The sequence below is a fragment of the Martes martes genome (assembly GCF_963455335.1).
Source record: "Martes martes genome assembly, chromosome: 10".
NCBI classification, from domain to species: domain Eukaryota; kingdom Metazoa; phylum Chordata; class Mammalia; order Carnivora; family Mustelidae; genus Martes; species Martes martes.
In genome coordinates, this window is record NC_137898.1 from 50,281,051 (window position 1) to 50,302,488 (window position 21,438).

The 21,438-nt window shown below is 52.4% G+C and overlaps 1 protein-coding gene across 2 annotated transcripts in view; it reads right to left on the minus strand.

Annotated features, from left to right (window-relative positions):
• Nucleotides 1-21,438, minus strand: part of AMPD3 (adenosine monophosphate deaminase 3) — a 46,021-nt gene that overhangs the window by 13,804 nt on the left and 10,779 nt on the right. For both annotated transcript variants that reach the window (XM_080817806.1, XM_080817805.1), the window contains exons 3-6: nucleotides 11,879-12,083; nucleotides 8,186-8,348; nucleotides 5,794-6,013; nucleotides 3,760-3,889 (exon numbers count right to left, since the gene is read on the minus strand). In XM_080817806.1, coding sequence (XP_080673932.1) covers nucleotides 3,760-3,889; nucleotides 5,794-6,013; nucleotides 8,186-8,348; nucleotides 11,879-12,083 — 718 coding nt within the window. The remainder of the gene's footprint in view (nucleotides 1-3,759; nucleotides 3,890-5,793; nucleotides 6,014-8,185; nucleotides 8,349-11,878; nucleotides 12,084-21,438) is intronic.

Here is a 21,438-nt window from a genome sequence, read left to right on the forward strand (position 1 = left end):
CTGCTGCCCAGCCTGTGCTCCCGCCATGACCCAGCACTAACAGGGGCCCGAGGCACTGTTCTATTCTGCACTGCGTCACTTGGCCCACATGTCTCCTCCGCTGGGCAGGCCCCTCACCAGTCTCATCCACCTACATGGGATTCCTTACAACTCCTCCACTTGGAAGCCAGTCCTAATCACCCCGGCACACTGACCAGCTAGTTCCCTCACCCAGCCAGGAAAGCTAGCCCACACGCTCCTATTACCGTACATGTCTTCCCAATTTAGTCTACAGACTAGTTGACTCTGTCACTAGACCAGGAGCACAGGCCTCAAAGCACAGGGACTACAGCTGATGCATCTAAGTCTCCAACGCCTATCCCAGAGCCTAGTATGACGTATTTGCTGAATCAATGGATGGACGAATGAACAAATGATGATATCCACATCCTCATGTAACCCCAAGGGCCCGCCAAATGCCCCACAAAATGCCATTCTTCCCACTGACCCCTCTTGGAACATTCCCTTCAGCGGACAGCCCCGATGCAATGGTGCCCTGGCCAGGCTGAGGGATGGCCTTAGGTCGCAGTGTGCATCCTGACTCCCCTTGCCTGAGCCCAAGGGGCCTCAAAGAGGTCCCCAGGGAGATGGCAACAGCCTCCCAGGCCAGGACTGTACTATTCACTTCCTGCTGCAGCCAATTGGGCACTCTGCCAGGGCTAGGAGAGGCAGGCAGCTGACCTGTGGCCAGGGAATGTGGTCCACAGCTGGCCAGTATCTCCAAGTCATGCCAAACCAGACATTTGATCTACTGAATCTCTGTGAACATTATACAAGCCAGCCCATGTCACTGGCCACGTCACTGACTCATCGGGGCCCTTCTTGCCGTTCATCCTGCCCTTCCGACAAGAGAGACAGACCACTAGCCATTAAAGAAGTAAGACCACTCAAAGCACCAAAAGCCACAACATCACCCAAAGCACCATGTAGGGATTCGGTCACCTCAGGGACAGGCAGGGCTCTTGTGGGACGCCCACGTAGCCAGCCAGGCTTAGCTCAGCCGGACACAGCTGGACTCAACCACCTCAGCATGACATAGCACATTCTGGGTTTTCTGGTTCCATCCTCTCACATGCCAGTGACACACTGCAGGGGGTGCAGGCTGTCCTCACCCCCACAGGTCACAAGATGAGGGAGAAAAACAACTGGACAATCCAGAAAGCATCCAGTCCAAACTTCAGAAGGTCCAAGGTGATTATTTTAGGAACACACACAAGAGCCCGTCATGGGATGTCCGTGTTTTCAATTCACCAGAAGTACCAGTGTGTTCCTGCGTTCACATCGGGTCCAGGCTTTCACAACAGGACAGTTTACAAACAGGGCTGCCCGGCACCCGGTCCCTGAGCCAACACTGGCCATTCCCCCAGCCATGTCAGACATCAGTAACCAAATGCGGCATTTTCACTAAGCTGTGGGAGTAGCCACGGCCGACTGGTCAAGTTTGGCACAGAAGATGAAGCCGGTTTGCTCTGCCTGATATGACACTTAAACCGACGTGGAGAAGGCCCAATCTTACCCAAGTCCTCGGCAGTAAACACACTCAGCCCTGGTTCTTAGTTCTGAGCAAAAAACAAATGTCTCAGTTACACAGTCCCGCCGGCTGGGCCACGTGGTGTCCTAAGCCATGCGGTGTTGTGAGGTTGTGATGCTACAGACACATTCACAAAGACCAGCCCCACACACCCGTGGCCACTCACAGCCTCTGCCTCCGAGCACGGCCCCAGCCTGCCCTCCCAACACTGACAGCTACCTTGGAAATACGGAGCCACCCTCCCAGCCCACCCTGAGTTTCAGAAAGCCGGCTCTCTTCCCACAGAAGCTTCCAGGGTCAGATAAAGCAGCCAGCAACCAGGATGCAGGGAGGGGCAGGCGGAGGCCTGACTTGGAGCAGATCCGGGCCCATGTTTATGGACTGCTGTGGTGCCAGAGAACAGACCAATGAGTCACAGCACAGAGGTCAAGGTCATCCCTATCCAGAGAGCACATTTACCCCCAGACTGACAGGGAACACCTAGGGGTAGGTAACCAGGACTCTCTCCTGTATCCCAGAGAGTAGCTAGTTGGCCTAGGAACACCCACAGGGGCCCCACCTCAGAAGCAAACAGTGTCCGAGCCAATGCAGTTAGCAAGGACCCCTTTAGCCCCAGGAAGCGGGAAGCCGCCAGGACCAGAGTGTTCATGCAGAGGGCGGGGTTGCATAGGCCAGGCAAGGAGCTTCCCCAGGCACCTATCTGGGCCTGTGGTGCATTTCAGCAGAGCTGAGAGGAGTTGGCATGGTGCCTGAAGCACCTACCTGTCTGAGCACCTAAGCCTCACAGAGGAGCAAACAGTACTCGGGGGTGAGAATGCCAGGGGGCTGATTTCTAACACAGCCCCTCACCTCAACCTGGAACGCCTGAGACATTTCCATAGCCTCACAGCCCATGAGCTGAAGCCACCTCATCCACTTAAGGTCCCTTCCAAGTGGGAGTCCATGCCAGACCCCATGATGCTTAACAGAAGTGACCCTGGGGCCTCCCTTGAGGAGGCTGTCTGTTCATTACTGCTGAGTGTTCCCAATCAGGTCAGGGAGGCCTGGGTTCCACAGATGAGCCATATCCTCCCCTGACTAACACCCCCTTCTCAAAGCTGACCACGGGGAGGGGCAGTCCTCAAAGGGTCACATCTGCAACAGAGGCCCCTCTGGAGATGAGGAGCCCACTGTGAGTCAGCTCAGGTTGGGCCATGAGGCAAAGCCTAATCCCCACCCCTCACCCTGAGTTTCTCTTCCAGAGTATGACCATGGCCCCGCCCTGCTCCCTGCTTCCTCTGAGAAACCCTGGGGCCCCCACATGGTCCAGAACCTCACATACCTCTCACCTCACTCTCCCCACAGCCCAGCACCACACTGTCACTCACACCTGAGCTCCTGTCACACCACTGGACATAGTCTGTCCTCTCCCATGGCACAGCACTCTCTCCCTCTTGGTCTTCGGCTATGCCCTCTGCCTGGAACACCATCCCTTCCATTGCCTTGCCCGCCGCCCCTGCCCAGGCTGAGTCTTAGGCACTCTTCAAGTCAGCTCAGTTCTAGGCTCTTCCTGGAAGCCACTCCCACCACAACACTTCACACTGACAGGACTGGGCTGGGAACTTCTCGGGGACGGGCAGTGACTCCCGTTCAACATCAAACACCCCAGGCTTAGCAGTGATATTAGTTAAGTGGAAGAAAATGGAAAAGCTGGAGGCCAGGACTATTTAATACACACACCCAAGCCCAGGTTACAGCTCACGCACCCTAGGGGAGGGGCAAGACAGGAGCACACGGGATCCTTCCCTACTCCTGATCCAGAAGGAAGCAAACCACAAGTTCCCAAGTCCAAAGAGATTTTAACAGCCTTTTCTCTCCATGGTGAATACATCCTCCACCTTAAAAGGAGCCTGGCCTCAAGTCTTACGAGCAATTCACAGACCATACCGTATTTTCCAAGTCACAGGGTACACTGCAACAGATACAGAACACGGACAAAAGTTCCCACCTAGAGTCATACCAAGTACGGTCTGAGGCATGGCCCGACAGCAGGCAGGCAACCCGCCAGTCTTCCTTCCACACGTACATGTCACACTCCTCTGGCCAAGGAAGGCCACATAGGGGACCAGCCCCAGACTGGCTCAGGGCATCTCAATGGGTTGGGAGGGGTTTCGGGAGGGGTGGCTCTCAGTAGTGGACTACTGACGCACCTTTCTCACGTTATAGAAGTCTCGATGTGGGTTACTCTTCAACTCTTTGAACTCAGACATTTCATTTAACATCTCATGCAGGCTGAACTTGGATTCCAGAAAGTTCAGTCGCCGGTGACAGTATGTTTTCCTGCGGGTGGGGAAGGGGGAGAAATCAGAGCTGAGGAGAAGTCGCACAGAGCTCTTCAGTTCGGAGACCTCCAGTTCGGAGGGCCTGTGGGGACAGGCCCTCAGGTGGAAGGTCAGGGGGCAGCAGGGAGGGGTGTGGCCATTCCAGCTTTCGGCAGACCCAGCTGGACTGTGCCCTGTGACAGGAGTGGACGGTCCGTTCGGGGCATCGCAAAGCTGACCTTGTGACCTCGTGCAGGTTCTCTGACTTCCAGCTGTACATGCTTTGGCAATTTATCCCAAACCTCTGTTTCCCATGAACACATATGGAAATGGCAGGACCCAAGACTGAGCAGAGAGGATGCTCGATAAAGGTCTCCTTCCTTATCCCTTCCTTCCTTCTGTCTCCCCACCAATCCTCAGCCACCTTTAAGTCCTTAAAAGGAATTCTACCTCTGCCCAGAACCTCAGTAATAAAGCCAAACTGCGAGGCGAGTCCCACCTTGACATGGGGAGGAAGCATCCTGTGACCTAATGACCTTCCCCAAACCCTGAGACCTGAAGACCCTTCAACTCTGAGGTTTCAGGACAAGCGGAGGAGGTGTTTGTATCCTGAGCCAGATGAGGAATGTAGAGATGTTTGTTACTAGGACGGAAACCTCTGCAGGGACTAATGCTCCCGCCAGCCAGCAAAGGCCGCCAAAGGTGGGAAGGCTCACTGCTCCTGGCCAGCTCCAGGCCCACACCCAGCCCAGGGGCCTGGCCATGTGCCACAGCCACACGGAACCTTCAACGACAAGTCACGCCACCCTCCTTCCTGTGACCCCCAAACAAACAGCAGCTCACTCGGCCTTTCATAAGGATCCTCTGCCCGCCCTGGAACAGTGTCGTCATGGTGACCGAGCCAAGCCCCAGTGCAGAGCTCAGAGGAAGCAGGAAGAGGCAGTCAGGAGGGATTTCAAAGGCCATCTCACCTAGTCCCTTTCCCTGCTGGACTGGCCTGGACAGCCTCCTGGATAGAACAACCCACCCCGCCCCACCCCCCCACACACAAACCTCCTGGAATAGCTGGGGTCCTGCCCCTCCTCTCCCTCCCCAGGCTTCCCCGCAAAGCTCCTCCTCACACGGCAGAGGCAAGCCTCCAGGAAACTGTTCTGTCCTTCCTGGTTCTTAGCTCTGCCCTCAGATCAGTGAGGCCTGAGACCCACTCTGCCCACCCCCCTGGGACCCACTCCTCTCACTTGGAAACTGGCATCACACCTTTTCCAGCAAACCCTGAAGGCAGGGCAAGAGAGGTTCTTGGGTGGTGACCGCACCCTTTCCCTGCCCCCTTCCTGCTCCTGGCCCAGCACTCAGCCCAGCACTCAGCACAGCCACACCCTGGCTCAGGGGCCAGGCCTGCCGAACCTCATTTACTGATGAGCTGAAGTGCTCACCAAGAAGGGAGGGGCCCAATGTAGGGAGACAACAGCCTGCCAGCTTAGCTCAAGCCGAGCCTGCCAGCATCCTGAGGGTCAAGGCACAAAGCTCCGAGGCTCCCTGAACTCTCCCCTCCAGAAACACAGAAAACCCAACAACCAAAGCAAGTCTTCTCTCCTCCACCATCTATGATGCCCTGGGCTGGATCTTGGCAAGGCTGCTGCCCTGCCTGGGGAGAAGGAGAACCGCCACCGTAAGGTGCACAGGTTGGCCCCGATGAGCAGAAGATCCAGCTCTAGGATGCAGAAGAGACAGGTAGTACCGACTCTAAGAACACACCAGCCTATGATGGAAAACTGTTACAGGAACCCACAAAGCATGGGGGAAAGAGGGTGATTTAAGTGCAGGAAAGCCAGGAGTAAAAGGGGGACCTGATTGGCCTTTGACAGCCCCTTCTCACAGAACAGCTGCCATGCAGAGAGGTGGACTCAGCGAGAGCGGGCTTACGTGGGGCCATCCGTGATGAGAGCCAGGATGTGGCTCATGTCCACGGTGTAGGTCTCCAGGTCGGGGTAGGGCAGGCTGTGGGGCTCCTGGCGCTCCAGCATCTTCTTGTTATCATACACGAAGAGGATGCCCCCCCGCATGCGAACCAGGTAGCCCAGGTTGGGGGGAGCATTGTCCAGACAGTAAGGATCTTCCTGGGGCAGAGGGGGAGGGTGGAAATCTGCAAAACAGGATTGAGTGATAGCAACGTGCCCTGGACCTCGTGAGCTCACATGAGCTCAGAAGTCACCTACTCGGGGAGGGCTAGCCTCATCATCTCAGCTAAAACCCCGTCACCCCGGCCACCCCTACCTGCCCTGACATCACCTGTATCCCTCCCTCCTCTGTATCGTCTCTGTGGCATTTGCTACTATGGGCAATAATTCCACTTACTTATCTTGGGACCTATCTGTTTGTCTTGTTTAGTACTGTATCCCCATTTCCTAGAACTGTTCCTGGCACATGGCTGGCACATCAGTAAATGTTTAATTTAACTGAAATGAGCTTCAGCCTCCTGGGCATGACAGGGACACCAGGCACATTAGAAAGGGCTGCTGTGTCTTGTAATAAAATAACAGGCAGCACCTGGGACTGCCCAGTGGGAATAATTGTCCCTGTCCTCCCACATCTTCCTGAGCCCGGGCCGCCAAGGGGCTAGATAGAAGGGGGGTCCCCCTCCTCCCCAGATAAGCACAGAATAGGCAGCCCATCCCCCACACAGAGCCGGGAATGGCAAGGACAGAGCTCTCAGTCCCCAGGACTGTTAGCCCACAGGAAGCCGAAAATGCCTCTTGGCCACTTCCCAGCTATGAGACTCAACAAAGCACTTCACCTCTCTGGTCCCGCCCCTGCTCATCTGCGACTAAAACCCCCTTCCTTCACCAGCTGTTGTGAAGGCTGCAAAAGTAGGTATAAGAGGGGCTTTGTAACAGTAATTCCTGACCCATCAATTAGACAACATTATTCTCATCACTCTTCTCATGACTTCTCCTGACTTTAGATAAGCTCTGCCTTTGGCCAAGGAACAGAAGTTATGCTAAATGGCAGTAGATCTGGGGACTCTGACTCTGCACACCAGCCAACCCTCCACAGGGTTCAGCGGCTCAGCTGCCAGCCCAGGCAGGGGGAAGCCCAGGACTCTTCATCAAAGAAAGCAGCCAAGGCCGAGTGACCAGCCTGGGTATCCCCCGGGCACTGCTTGGAACAGACCGCCCCAGAGCAGATGTGAGGCATTGCAGGGGCTAAAGCATGTGCCCAGATTAGGCACAGCCCCCGGCCAGCTCAGGAGTCCCTAAAGTGTGCCAGGAGCCTGCAGAAAGCCACAGCCTTGGCCTCACCAGGCTCATTCCCAGACCCCCAGGGTACTCTGTTGGCCCTTGCCAAGACTGGGGCAGGCAACATCGACTTGCCTCAGGGAAATGGAACCAGAAGGGCTGAGATTTAACCAGGGTCCCAGACGGTCACAGATGCTCAACATCCAGGTCTCAGAGCTTCAAGGAAAACCCAGACAGGAGACCCCTTGGCATCCATTACACCCAGAGGGCAGCCAGGGTCCTGGGCACGGGCACAGACCAGCAGGCCCTTGCCTGATCCCCCGGTGCCACCTTTGTAGATGGTGGCTTCTTGTTGTCTTCATTCATCTTACCCAACTTACAGCCTCTACTGCTCCTAAGTCCTTCTCAGGCCAGAGTCCCCCAGAAACCACCCTGCCATCTCTGATCTCTTCTTTCCCCAAATTCGGCAGCATAAACGCAGCTACCATTGACTGAACACTCACTCAGAGTGTTCAGTCATGCCAGAACTGCACTAAGTACTTCACGTGCACTCTCTCTTTCAATCCTCAGAACAGACCCAGGACAGAGATATTAGTCCCGTTTTACAGACTGAGAAACTGAGGTTTGGAGAAATACCTTGCCCAAGAAAGTTGTGGAGCTGAGACCAGAACGCAGGTGTGTTTGACTCCAGAGCCTACTTTCTCTGCCCTCAGAACATGCACTCTGCATCTACCCCCCACTCTATCCTACCCATCAGCAAATTCAGCATTTACAGTCTAATGGTGTTGCTGTAAATACCCAGGATGAGGCTGCCTCTCTCTGGGGGACTGTCAAGCTCAAGACTGTCCTTCACCTCTCTCTGAACTTCTATAGCTCAGTTCTACCCAAGGCAGAGCACATAGTGCATGCAGATGCAATGTTGGGGGAAACCAGCAAACATGGGTGTAGGAAGCCAAAACCAGGGCCCTGTCCTTAAAACACCGTCTGGGCCAAATACATCCTGCCAGTAAGAAGTCCTGACCAACTCTTGAGCTGTGTCCCCCTTGGGACCCTCATGCCCAGCGCCCACAGTGCCCTACCTGGGAGGCCCTCTTCCGGAGGTGCAGTGTCTCCCCGCCGATGACCCAGGTAGCGGGCAGTGGTCCGTGGGAAGCGGTGGTAGGCAAGCCTGGCATACTTCTCCCGTATCATCAAGGCCTTGGCCAGGCTCTTGGCAGCCTGCTCATAGTCCTCCACAGTGATCTGCAGAAGGGGGTGGGCAGAGAAGAGTCCACATAGCAGAACTGAGACCACTGTCCATAGCAAGATCTCCTGCAAAGTTGGCTTTCAGCTGACGGCGGAGAACTTGCGTTTCAGGGGAGTGCCCACCACTCGCTGACTAACAGGAGAGGCTCATCCACCCTCAACGGTTTGCACAAACACTACGGTTTATGCCAAACACCTGGTTTTCTTTGGGAGTCTGGAAGACAAGGTTATTAACCTTGGGTGCTGAGTCTCTGATGAGCTTCCAGGGTAGACGACACTTCGAACATGTCACTAGTCGATGCTAAAGGAATGAAGTGTGTTCTGCTGACGCCAGGGGGAGAGGCGTCTGGGCTCCTCCAGACTCTCCTGTCTGTATCTTCTCCCTGTGCTGACTTCACGCTGCATCCGATCACTGTAATAAATCCTAGTCCTGAGCACCTCTGGGCTGGGTCCGAGGTGTCCTCCTAGTGACTGAGCCCAGGGACACCCGGCCCAGGCGGAGAATGAGGGCTGCTGGAGACCCAGAAGTGCTCTGGCCTGCACCCCCAAGACCGGCCTCAAGTGCTACTGGTTAAGCCACAGCCCTGCTGATACACCCTGAGCATGACAAGGGCCTGGACCACATCCCTGATGAGGGTGAGGCTCACCACTTTCATCTGAGAAAAACCAGGGGTCCCCCAGAGGTAAAAATAAAAACTCTGCAGGTCAGTCTGCTGCCTTGCCATCTCCTGGCTTCTGCTTCGTCTGTGAATCACCAGTTCACCCAGTCCACAAGCACTTATGGCCAAGTGTTGGATTTCGTTTTGGTCCTCACGGCAACCCATCCTACCAAGGGGGAAACTGTGAGCCAGCAAGGATAAATCACTCGCCAGAAGTTACAAAGTCAGACTTCAGATTCTGATCTGACTGGCTCCCAGAACCTAAGCATGTTCTGTCTCCCTGGAGCTGCCCGTTTCTCAAAGGTGGAAGAGATACATGCCCACCTTCCAGTGGGCTCATTCGTCCCCGTCTGTCTGGGAAGGAGGTGTGTGGCAGAAACCCAAACATGTCTGGGGAGACAAGCAGCTAAACAGACAGTCATAATAGGACACAAGCGACCCACAGCAGAGGAAGGTACAAGATGCTGGTGGGGCACAGGGCGGGGGAGGGGGGTTCCTGGAAGTTTCCTCACTGCTTTAATTAAAAATCACTTTTAGCTTGAAAATATTTTAAATACATAGACAAGCACTGAAGATAATACAATAGACACCCGTGTGTCTACCTTCCAGAGCTAAAACTTTTAATGTTTTTCATGACTGTTCCAGATCTCTTACATATTTGAATAAATAAATCATCACAGATACAGCTAAAACCCTCCCCTCCCCACTCTTTCACCCTGCTCCAGGCTCAGAGGAAGGAAGTTAGTACATAGCTTTCCCATGCATGTTTTTATACTTTTACTCAGTGTTGCTCCTAGCTTTTGTTAAGAAAGTAGCTTTTCCTGGGGTGCCTGGGTGGCTCAGTGGCTTAAGCCTCTACCTTCGGCTCAGGTCATGATCTTAGGATCCTGGGATCAAGCCCCGCATCAGGCTCCCTGCTGAGCAGAGAGCCTGTTTCCTGTCCCCCTCTTCACCGCCTGCCTCTCTGCCTACTTGTGATCTCTCTCTCTATCAAATAAATAAATAAATTAAATCTTTAAGGAAAAAAAAAAAGAAAGTAGCTTTTCCTTTCCTGTTTCCAAGTGTCTCCATGAGGGTGCGTTAATTCCATTTTAGACATTCAGTAGATGGCTTCTGAGAGCAGCAGGAATAGGTGAATAGACACACACATCTTAGAAAAAAATATGTCCCTGCCGATGACAAAGCCAAACACTTGGCAGAGCCAACTGGCTCAGCAGGAAAAGGGGCTCAGACCATGGCTAAAGGTATCAGAAAGGGTGCTCAGGATCCCAGTGGACCAGCAGCCACCAGCCAGCTCATAGATACCATGGGCCCCATGCCTGGGAGCAGGCCCACTGGGAGTCAAGGTGACCTGCAAGGTCAGCCTACCTCTCATGGCTCATAGCTCTCTGGAGACCAACTGCCCATTTCAGGGGCTCCGTGCCAGGGGACCGATGGAAAGAAGCTAGCTACTGCACCAGGCCAACATTATCCCATTCAGCGGGCTGCCAGTCTGCCTCTATTTCCCCCTTCTCCCATCCTGCCCACATGTCAGAGGCCAGGTCGACACCAAGGACTCCTGGTCAGGAGGCTGTGACTTCAGAGAAGGCCTGCATTGTGTCCAATCCAACAAAATTCCCATCCATAGGAACTTCAAGGGTGGTACACCCACAGAGTGGAATATTAGGCACTTGTTAAAAAAAAAAAAAAGAAAAAGAAAAAGAAAGAAAGAACAAGAACAAGGATGTTCTTGATCTATTGATATGGCATTATCTCCAGATGTACTGTTAAGTGAAAAAAGCTAGACTCAGTATGATGTGTAGTAAACTACCATTCATGTAAAGATAAACAAATTATACATGCCCAATTAATTGTAGATACACATAAGAAAACCAAAACCAAGGGTAGCCTCAAACGATAAAATATTTCAGGGGCACCTGAGTGGCATGGTCAGTTAAATGTCCAACTCTTGACTTCAGCTCAGGTCATGATCTCAGGGATGTGAGATGGAGCCCCGCATCACGATGGGCTCCATGCTCAGCAGGGAGTCTGCTTGGAACTCTCTCTCCCTCTCCCTCTTGCCCCTCTCCCCACCTTGCATGTGTGTGCGCCCTCTCTGAAGAAGAGGAAGAAGGAGGAGGAGAAGGAGGAGGAGGAGGGGGATGGGGAGGGGGAGGAGGGGAAGAGGAAGAAGAAGAAGGAGAAGAAGGAGGGGGGAGGGGGAGGTTCGGGTAGCAGGTTGAGGGCCAGGAAGAGAGAACCAAACTTACAACTGCCCTGAGTGATACTTCTCTTCAAGAAGGAAGCAATAAAAATGCATCATCCAACCAGGAAAATTAGCACATTTTCAGTGACTGAGCTAACCGACTTGGTTATGTGTTCACTTTCTCATCAGGACCCCCTCTTCCTGGTTGGAAGGGTCTAGCCTGTATTTAAGGATACTGAGCCGAATCTCATGGAGGAGCTGAACCGGCAATGACTAATTCCACGCGAACAAGTCAACGCCTGGACATGGAGTCCACCAACATTTGGAAACACTCAAGGGTCCGAGCTGGCATCTTCCCCGTGGCTTGCAGAGACAGAGAGCAGCCTTCTGGACCCACAGAACACAAGGAACCTGCAGGCCACAGGCACAGCATGCCAGCCCGCAGCCCTCGGCCCCCCTCACAGGGATGAGCAGTGCCCTAGCCACACCTGCACCTCACAACCTCCAGTAAGACCCTCCTTGTCTTCAGACTCCTGTGCCTCCTGCCCACCACCTCCCAGGCCCCCACAGACGGACCAGGCTTCAGCGCAGGGATGTCCCTGGTGGCCCAAGGACCCTGGCCTCTGCACAGGCACACTGGCCTTCATGCGCAGGGAGAGAGTGGGGAGTGGGAGATGCCTTACCCCGGCACAGTAATCTCCACTGATGGTGACCCGCTGGAACTCGGGCATGGCATAGGGCGCCGGCGTGGGCTGGGAAGTGGCGCCAGGGAACACAGGGGTCGTGGGAGACATGACCGGACTGGCTGTCGGGGGGCCCTTCCAATCTTGCTGCGTCGGCATTTGCAGAGACAGGGACTGGGACCGAATCATCTTGAAACTTTTCTTTCTAAAAGCCAAGGACAAGGAAAAGTGGGAAACATCAGCCAGGAATTGGGGCAAGTGATAGTCTTTGTTATGTACATGGCAGGAGAATTTCCCCTGATTTGTCATTGGTGCTGGCCCTACCATGAAGAAGTTGCTAATTATGCCTTCTTCTCACAACATCTCCGCCTGAGATACAGAACAGCCCTCCAGACACCCCTCCCTGGGATCACTAAGAATGGCCCTGGCCTGTTTGGACAGCACACAGAACCCTGGAGAAAGCAACTGTCTTGGGAGACAGAGGACAGACCATACTGCCAGGGTCTCACACCAAACGACCAGGTCAAGTTACCCAAACTCTAAGTCCCAGCACATGAACAGCCTCAGGAAGGACAGTGAATAGGGTCACAGGCAACACCCACCTGTAGTTCACAAAGTTTGAAACTGGAACCAGGAGAGAGCATGACCACCCACTAGTCCCACCTCTTTTTTTCATGAAGGAGTCAGGGGCCCAGAAATAGAAGAGAGCTTGCTCAAGGTCACACGGCAAGGTGGCAGCTAGCCCTCAGCCTCCCGGGGACCTTGCTCCATCCCGTCACCCCTGCTGCTGCTTCCTCAAGCCTGACACGAGCCATCCTGGCCACTCCCACTGCCGGGCAGGCACAGACCTGTATCTCTATTATGGGAAAGAGAGTGGTCAGCATCAAGTTCAGGGCCCTTTGGACCTGTCATCTTAGCACAAAAAGATGACTTCACCAACTCTTGGGGAAGTGGGCACAGGTCATTTGCAAAGCCACAAGCTTATGCTTATTTGCAGTGATTCTTGAAACTCACCTTCCTCATTAACTAAAGACATCACACCAAGTCCTAGGATCCCCAGGAAGGGAGTTAAAAGTGAAGCAATGAGGCGAAGCCATGAGCACTCCCCTCTCCCTGTCTTTTTCTCTGTCTTTAATGACCCCGGTCCCCCAACACTGCCACCCAGGAGTATCCAATGCCAGGAACGAGCTGAGGGCCCAGCAGGAGAACCTGGGCCCATAGCCACCAGCAAAGGACCCAATGACCCATCAGAGCCCGTAGAACCCCTCTCTTCTCCAGACACCATGATACCTAGAAGGGGTGGGGAAACTCCTGACCTCCAAAGAGGCCTTATGAGTCACCTGGAAGCAGTTATCTTCCTCCTGACACTTGGCCAGTTCTCCTCACAGGCCCACTGCCAATTTTTCAGGAACCACATTGACCTCCTCTGTCTACACACCTACCACTTGCCAGGGCTCCCTGGTCCTTATATGCCCACCTGTTGTCATCCCTTGTTTGGGGCCAGGCTGTTTATACCTGGAAAGTAGAGGCAGCCCCTTTTCCGGAGTTGTACTTTGCCCAGCCCATGGCCCTGCACAACAGAGGCACTGAGTCATTCCAGAAACTCTGCCTGAACTCCAGGAGCCTCCAGCTCAGGCTCTCTCCAGCCTGCCATCCATCCGTTCCACAGAGCTGAGCTAAGCATCCTGCCCCAAGGAAGATGTCCACTCTTGCCAGTCAATCATTCCTCAGTGGTTTCCTCAAGATTCACCTTGAGCAATAAAGTTCTCACTTTGGCATCTTCTGGACGTTCACACCTACGGGAAGAGCTATTACTCTGGGCCCCCTCTAACATTCTGACCAGTTCAGCTGGATCCCATGAGACTCTGGCGTTTGTGTCACTCACATGCCTGCCAGCTCATGGTTTTTATCTCTTTGCCAACATTCCCCCACCCCCCACCCCCATGCCTCAGCCAACACCGCCCGAGGGCTGGTCTCACCAAGCAGAAGCAAGATGACGTCTGAGGTGAGTAACAGGTAAGAAAAGTAATAAAGCCTGCTGCGTTCAGGAAGTTGGAAGGCTGCCTAAGCCAGGAGCCCACCAGGCTTGTCCTAGGAATATCCATATTTTTCTGCCGCAGTGAGGAAGCCATTACCCTCTAGCTGCCCAAAGAACTCTTCTTGAAGACATCATTATGGCTCCGCTTGGTCTTCAAGTGGCGCCAAATTGTCACATGTGAACGAACATCCCTGGGCTGAGCGCTCCGATTGTATAGGCACAAGGGACAGGTTTGTCAATGGATGGGGCAAGGGCTTAGAGTAACCAGAGACAAGCACAAAGCTTGTATCTCAGCAAACTGGAAAAGCTAAATGGAGACCAAGGAGAGGACCCTGTATTTATTTTCTATTGTTGCATGACAAATTGCCACAAGCCTTAATTGGCTCACAGTTCTGTAGGTGAGAAGTCTGGGTGGGTTTGGCTGGGCTCCGTGCTTGGGGTATCGAAAGGCCAAAGTCAAGATTCTGGCTTCACTGAGTTCTTATCTGGAGACTCAAGGAAAGAAGCCACTTCCATGCTCATGCACGGGGTTGGCAGAAACCAGCTCTGTGCAGCTGTAAGGCTGCTGTGCCATATTCTATAGTCTAATCACGTTCAGAGGGTCTGGAGATTAGAGAAGACCATCTATGGCAGGGGCATTTCAGAAATTCTGTCTACCATAGGCCCATATGTAACATCCATTCCAGCCAACCAAGGCTCAGCCAACGAAGGTGGAGAGCAGCAACTGTGTGACTGAATGTGTGTGTGTGTGTGTGTGTCCACACACCTGTCTTTCTCTCCCTCTCAAGACCATCTGAAGCCCCACATGCATAACAATAATTTAAAAAGGAGGCATAAGCTTTATCTGAAGTAGAGAACTATGGTCTTGGCTGAAAAGGATTTTAAACTACACATCCCAGTCCCCTCACTAAGGCAGCCTCTGCTTAAACACCTCCACTGACAAACAGCTCATTACATTTCTGAACAAGACATCAGCCATCAATCACTTATTCAAAAAATATTCACCAAGCACTTACTCTGCGCCAGGCCAGTGCTAAGCATGCAAACAAGGTGAACAAAACATGATCTGTTGTCACTGTTAGAAAGCACTTCCTTATGATGGGCCAAGATCTGTCTGTCCACAGTCCCACCTGTTGTACCTCGTGCTAGCCCTTGGGGCACCAGAGTGAGCCAGCTCTCCCTGTCACAGCTGGCAGGCCCCCTCCTTCCCCCACCCACATATCCACCTGGCAGAGACTCAGTCCTGCCAAAGAGCTGGCAGGGTGTGGGACTGTGAGGATACCAGCTCCAGGCCAGGCCTGAGGGCCCAAAGGGCCAGGAGCAGCTTTGTCCTCTTGGAAATGGATGATCCTCCTGGGCCACAGAGACCTTCTTGCCCAAACAGGCCCTCAACACAAGGACGTGAACTGGTCACATGGGCTGCTACTACAGTACCTCTCAGCACCTATCTGGTACCTTTCCTATCCCAGCTCTATGGCCCTTGGCTGCCCCTGCCATTCACTGTGTTCCCATCCCTTACTCTGCCCCACTCTCCAGCCCTCCTCAGCTCCGGGGCAGCCCAAAACCTTTCTATAACAACATTTGGTTCATATGCTAAACCCAGGTTAAGACCTCAAGGCCCTCCTCGATCTTCTAGAGAACAGCCAGCATCTTTCCAGGGACCCTCTGAAGCACGCTGCCCTGTGTGGTCTGTCCAGAGGGCTTCCGGGCAGGGCCAGTCAGCAGAACAAACCTTTCCCCGAAGGCTCTCAATTGTGTACAGTGAGTCAGGGGGCCACAGGCAGACCTCACTTTACTCAATAAAGTACCAAGTGCCAGGCCCCAGGGGTAGACAGAGAGAAACTCTACCCCAGACTCCAGGGGCTGGCTGATGATGGCATAGATGGCCAGACCACTCAACAGGCTATCATCACACAACATGGTTGGTGTGTGAGATGCTCTGGAGATTTGGGGATCCCAGAGGAGACACCTGGTCAGACTAGGGGTGAGAGCAGTGAAGCAGCAGAGACAGAGAAGTCTCCCTACCTCATTCCAAAAGGGAGAGGGGAACACTTAGAATGGGAAGGCTTGTTTGAACCACCCCCCCCAACACACACACACACACACACACACACACGCACTCAGATCATTCTGGCAGCCTCTACCCCTCCAGATGAGAATTACCCTTTGAAAGGTTTGGGGCAATAGTCCCAAACAGCATGGAGATTCATTAACAGTGTAAATCTGAATGCCATTAGGTGGACAGGCATACCCCACTGTCCCCCATTGCTTCCACCATCACTGCACTGATTCCTGGGGAAGTGGGGACCCATGGTCTAAAAGGGGGAGCAATGATTGGGACCTGAGGTCATAGTCTATCCAGAAAGGAGAAAGCAGATACAGTTGACTAGGGTGCATGCCCAGGAGGGGCGGGCGCTGTGAGAAGGGATGCCAGGCCCTTGGGCCCCATGGACAGATCTTACTCTTTGCACACACCAAGTGGCCAGTGGCCTGCCCAGGTGGCGTAGCTTTGGTTTGCACACTTACAGCCTGTCAGGCATAAAGACCGTCTCTCCCTTCACTTCCCTCTGATAACCTGCCCTCACCTGTCACTGTCTCCCTTGGCTCCCTCCTGACCAAATGTGGGTCTCCATTGCCTGCCTGCTCCCTTCTTCCCTCTCCCCAGTCCTTCCCAGCTGCCCTTCCTCCCAAAAGACCTCAGAGGTCAAAATGAAGTACAATCTTCACTATCTTTTAAAATATGCCTAATACTCTCTATTCCTAACGTCAAAAACAAATGAATCAAACTGTTTTAAATGATGGGGCACCTGGGTGGTTCTGTCATTTGAGCACTGGACTCTTGATTTCAGCTCGGGTCTTGATCTCATGATCCTGAGATGGAGCCCCATGCTGGGATCCATGTTGGGCATGGAGCCTGCTTAAGATTCTCTCTCTCTCAAATAAATACATTTTTAAAAATCTTTTTAAAAAAATAAATGAAGTTCCTTTGTTAATGGCCCTGAATTTAAAAAGTTACCTACCCCTGATTTTAGAAATTTCATTAAACAGAATGATTTAATAACACCGTCGCTGTACTATGCTCAATTCCTACAAATACTGGTTTATCTATTTGACTTGGGAAAGTAGCTGTTCTAGAAAGCTATTATTTTTCAGACAAAATCTAGTCCCCCTAAACTCAATTTAAAAAAAAAAAAAGCCAGTTATGGTGTGGCTTTTTTTTTAATGAAATTCATAATTCCTATATTTTAATCAGAGCATGCTAAACACAATTTAAAATTCTCTCGATGACTCATAGTCATCGTTGTGTTACCCAGTCATGAGCTTAGAGGCATTTTGTCCCAAGACTGCTATGCTTTGAATTCTTTTGTCGCTTTTCATGACTTCCTCCTTCACTGTTGACTGTCAGGTAATAACGATGACAAAACCAAACCCAGAACGCTGATGATGTTCCAAGCACTGTCCTAAGTAGTCATGCGTATTAGCTCACTTAATTCTTGCAGAGTAGGTGCTTTATTATCCTCATTGTGCAGATCAGGAAACTGGGGCCCAGCAGTTAAGAGCCTCGCCTGAGGCCACTCCGTAGTCAGAGAAGGGCCGTCATCTGAACTCCCAGACCTGACTGCCATGCCTGAGCTCACAATCGCCACACACCCCTTCTGCGCCCCTAGGGGCCCATGGAGATCCCTCTCCCCACTTCTAATCTCCCCCCTTAAATCTGTCACAGGATAAGAAACAAGACAACCAAGGTTATTAGAACTCTCTGTAAAGAACAAATAGAAGATGGGATGGGAGTATTGGGGCGATCACGGCTGAAAACGACAGGGTTCCTCTGGGCGCTGATAAAAATGATCTACGGTTGATTGAGGGGATGGTTGCCTAAGTCTACAAATATGATAAAATACGTGAATTGTACACGTTAAATGGGTAGATTGTATGGTATGGGAATTATATCTCAATAAAGCTGCATAAAAGGAAGAAACAGGAGAGCTAGGGAGCAGTAATGTACATTTTGGCTGCATATTCTTCGTGTGGCCATCAATGTTGCCCTAAGTTGCAACTTTGTACTTGCGCAGCGTATGTGAGCTCTGACTAGGGAAGATGATAGGATTCTGTGTGGACAAAGGGATAGCTTCTGGGTACCTCTCGCTTCTCCTGTCTGCTTTTCTCTGTCCCCCAACTTTGATTCCATAGATTGTCCGCCCCACCATCTCACCTTGACCTGCCCCCAAGACCCAACAGGGACCTGGGACTCCCAACAGTCCCAATGTCATCTTCCTAAGGGGGCAGGGCCCTGTGGCATGCTGTCTCTGTTGCTCTCCTCATCTGGTCTAGCTGGCAAAAGGAGAGCTTCTCTGAGCAGCCCAGAGCACTGGCTCCTGGAGTCGGCCCCCTCCTAGAAGGGAGATGCCTGAACCCAGCTCCGCTCTTAGAACTGCTGCCATCCTGGACAGCCAGCCTCCAGGCCACAGCTACTCATCTTTCCTACTCACCGTCCAGTTTTTCTTCTTTTACAAGAAGCTGGTTTACGTCCTGGTTTTAGTTTGTGCCCTTACATGAGACCTACAATAGTCCTTTTCTTTTCTTCTCTTTTCTTTTCTTTTCTTTTTTAAATAAGAGAGAAAAAGGCAATGGTTGTAAAGAAAGGCCTTCTCAAGTGCCAGAAATATTCAGGCTTGTCGGAGGAGCCAGGATGAGGAAGGGCTTCTTCCAAAGTGGATGCCCTTTCTCATGCCGCAGTGTGAAACACGGAGCCGCAGACTCCGGGTATCTGGAGATGTGCTGCTGGCTCCGGGCCTGTGGGCTCCTTGCAGGATGGCTCCATATGACCATTTATATTCCAGAATGTCAGGGAGGCACCAGAAAGAAAGAGGAAGCTGGGGAGAGAGTTCCTCCAGCGACTGCTCGCATATGAGTATTTGCATAACGGTGCCTGTAATGAGCAGCCAAGCTGAAAGGTGAATTAGGGACGTACAACTCTGGACACCACTGGGATCTCCCACCGGTAAGTGCAGGGACCAGTCCAACCTTTGGGAGAAAAGCCAGGGGGCAGTGAGGAGCTTTGGCCCAGCTTCCCCTCCTTTCATTCAAAAGCCAGCAATTATACCCTGGCGAGGGGTACCCAGTGTCATTCCAGCATCTATAGGTGGAAACAAAGACCTCACCCCTGGCCGGGGATGGAAGAGCCTTGTGATCAAAGTTGGGGTTCTAGATTCCAAAGACATGTGTTCTAGTCCCTGCTCTGTCACTTCCTTGCTACGCATCCTCATGCAGGTTAACTTCACCTCTCTGAGCCCTAGTTTCCTAATCTATATAATGGAAGTCAGTAAGAATATCCAGCTAATCAGCTTGATGTGGGGGTAAAAGGCGGCAAACCCACTGAGCAGCCCAGCACCGAGCATCTGCTGCCATTGTCTCCTCGGCAGAGAGTCGAGCAAGCCGTGAACAGTGACATGGGGCTTCCTGTGACCCAGGCACTGTCCTAAGTCCCTCCCATGTCAGTCCCCTCATTCCTCACAACGCCCCACAAAAACAGCTACTGTTACCATTCCCAATATATAGGAGAGGAAGGGACTGGAGCACAGTTTTCCTAATTTTCCAAGGTCACAGAAAATTCTAGTGAGTGGCAGAACACAGCGGTCCAGAGAACTGTAGCTGCTCTGATGTAGTATCTGCAGCAGCAGTGAAGGAACAGGACATCTTTTCTCTGCCACCCTCCACTGCTCGCCACCATGGCTAAGTCCCGGGCTGGATCCTGGGGATACAGTGGGAGCTAGAGGCCAATCTCAAGGAGCTTCCAGAGAGATGCAAACTGAGACCACCGATCCTAGTAAGGAGGGACAGAACATGATATCTGGAGAGGAGCCTACAGAAGAATTTCTGGAAACCTCGTAGCACCATGGATACCTGGAGTAAGAAGGTTTCCATTTTGCTCTTAGGCTGGGCATCGATACGAAGAGAACAACCTTGGGCACCTGGGTGGCTCAGTGGGTTAAGCCTCTGCCTTCAGCTCAGCATGATCTCAGGGTCCTGGGATCGAGTCCCACATCGGGCTCTCTGCTCGGCAGGGAGCCTGCTTCCTCCTCTCTCTCTCTGCTTGCCTCTCTGCCTACTTGTGATCTCTGTCAAATAAATAAAATCTTAAAAAAAAAAAAAAAGAAGAGAACAACCTCATTTTGCAGATGTCACCCTGTAATGGAAAGCGGCCTCAGAAACCCACTATTCCTAATAACAAAAAATGCCAAGACTTCTTCTCTTCTCATTATTAAGGGTCTAAAATGCACGATTCATAAAACACAGAGGGCCCTGCACACCATTCAGTTCCTAGAGCCAGCCCTCTGTGAAGCCAGTGCAGTGGGGAGGAGGTCTCCACAGTCCTACTCTTCTTGACCCTCCTGGGATGAGCACACTGCTGGGCCGACAGCCACTCCCCGTCACCCAGCACCGGCTGGCACTCACAGCTGACAGATGGCACACTCTACCCCTTCACTTTGGGGGCTCAGAGCCCCTCAGAGGAAGGAAAGCACTTCTTTTGCATTGTGAAGCTCTGTTCTTGCCTTTATACCAGTACTCAACTTTTTACTTCTTTCCCAACACATTAAGGTAAGACTGAAATTCTCAACTACCAAGAAAGCAAGGGGCTTGCCTTTAAAAATAAGGAGGTATCTTAGGAAGGACCTGATTGCTGATGAGGTCCCTAGTAGGGCTCAAGATCCACTATGTTCGTTAGCTCTGAAGTCTGCCGTGTGCTGGCTGGGCAGGCACCCAGCTAAAGCCCCACCAGACACTTTCTCGGAGCTCTTTTCTTCTTTAATCTCACTCTGCTGGGTGAGATAAACTGAAAGGATGAGGACTTCACATCGCCCTTGAACTAAGATCCAAACTTCTTCTCAGGGAGCCCATGGCCAGTCTGACCTGAGTCCTGACACTCCCTCCAGCCCTAGATTCCTCCCTCCTTCTCTCTCTCTCTCTCTCTCTCTCTCTCTCTCTCTCTCTGTCCTTAAACTCCTTATTCATCCACTTCATAGCACCCACACTAGGCCTGTTTGTCCTCAGATCCACTCCTCATCTTCCCCTGTGCAGCTGGCTTCTGGCTTGGTCTGGCTGATGGTAACCACTGGGAGAAACTGGAAGGTGCCAGAAGGATTAAAGCCAGGTATCTCCTGCTTCCATCTCTGCCTTGGAAGCATCTCCTGTCTTCGAGGCATCTGCGCAGCTGTGGCCTCTCCTCCTTAGGTCATTTTCCATGAAAAGGCCACCACAGTTCCAACTTCTCCACCCCGGGGCCCTGGGCACCAGCAACACCACCTCTTCCTATCATCCCTCCAGCCTAGGCTGGTAGCTGCCTCCTACTGTCTCTGGTCTCTGGCCTGCCTCTCTGTCCTCTGCTTGTCTTCTTGGTTCTCTACCACCTCCGTACCCATCCCCTGCATTGAAATCCTATTTCCAGTACTTCCATGGCTTCTGTTTTTTTCTGGTTAGACCCTCACTGATACAGCCCTTATCAGAACTTGCCATATCTTAT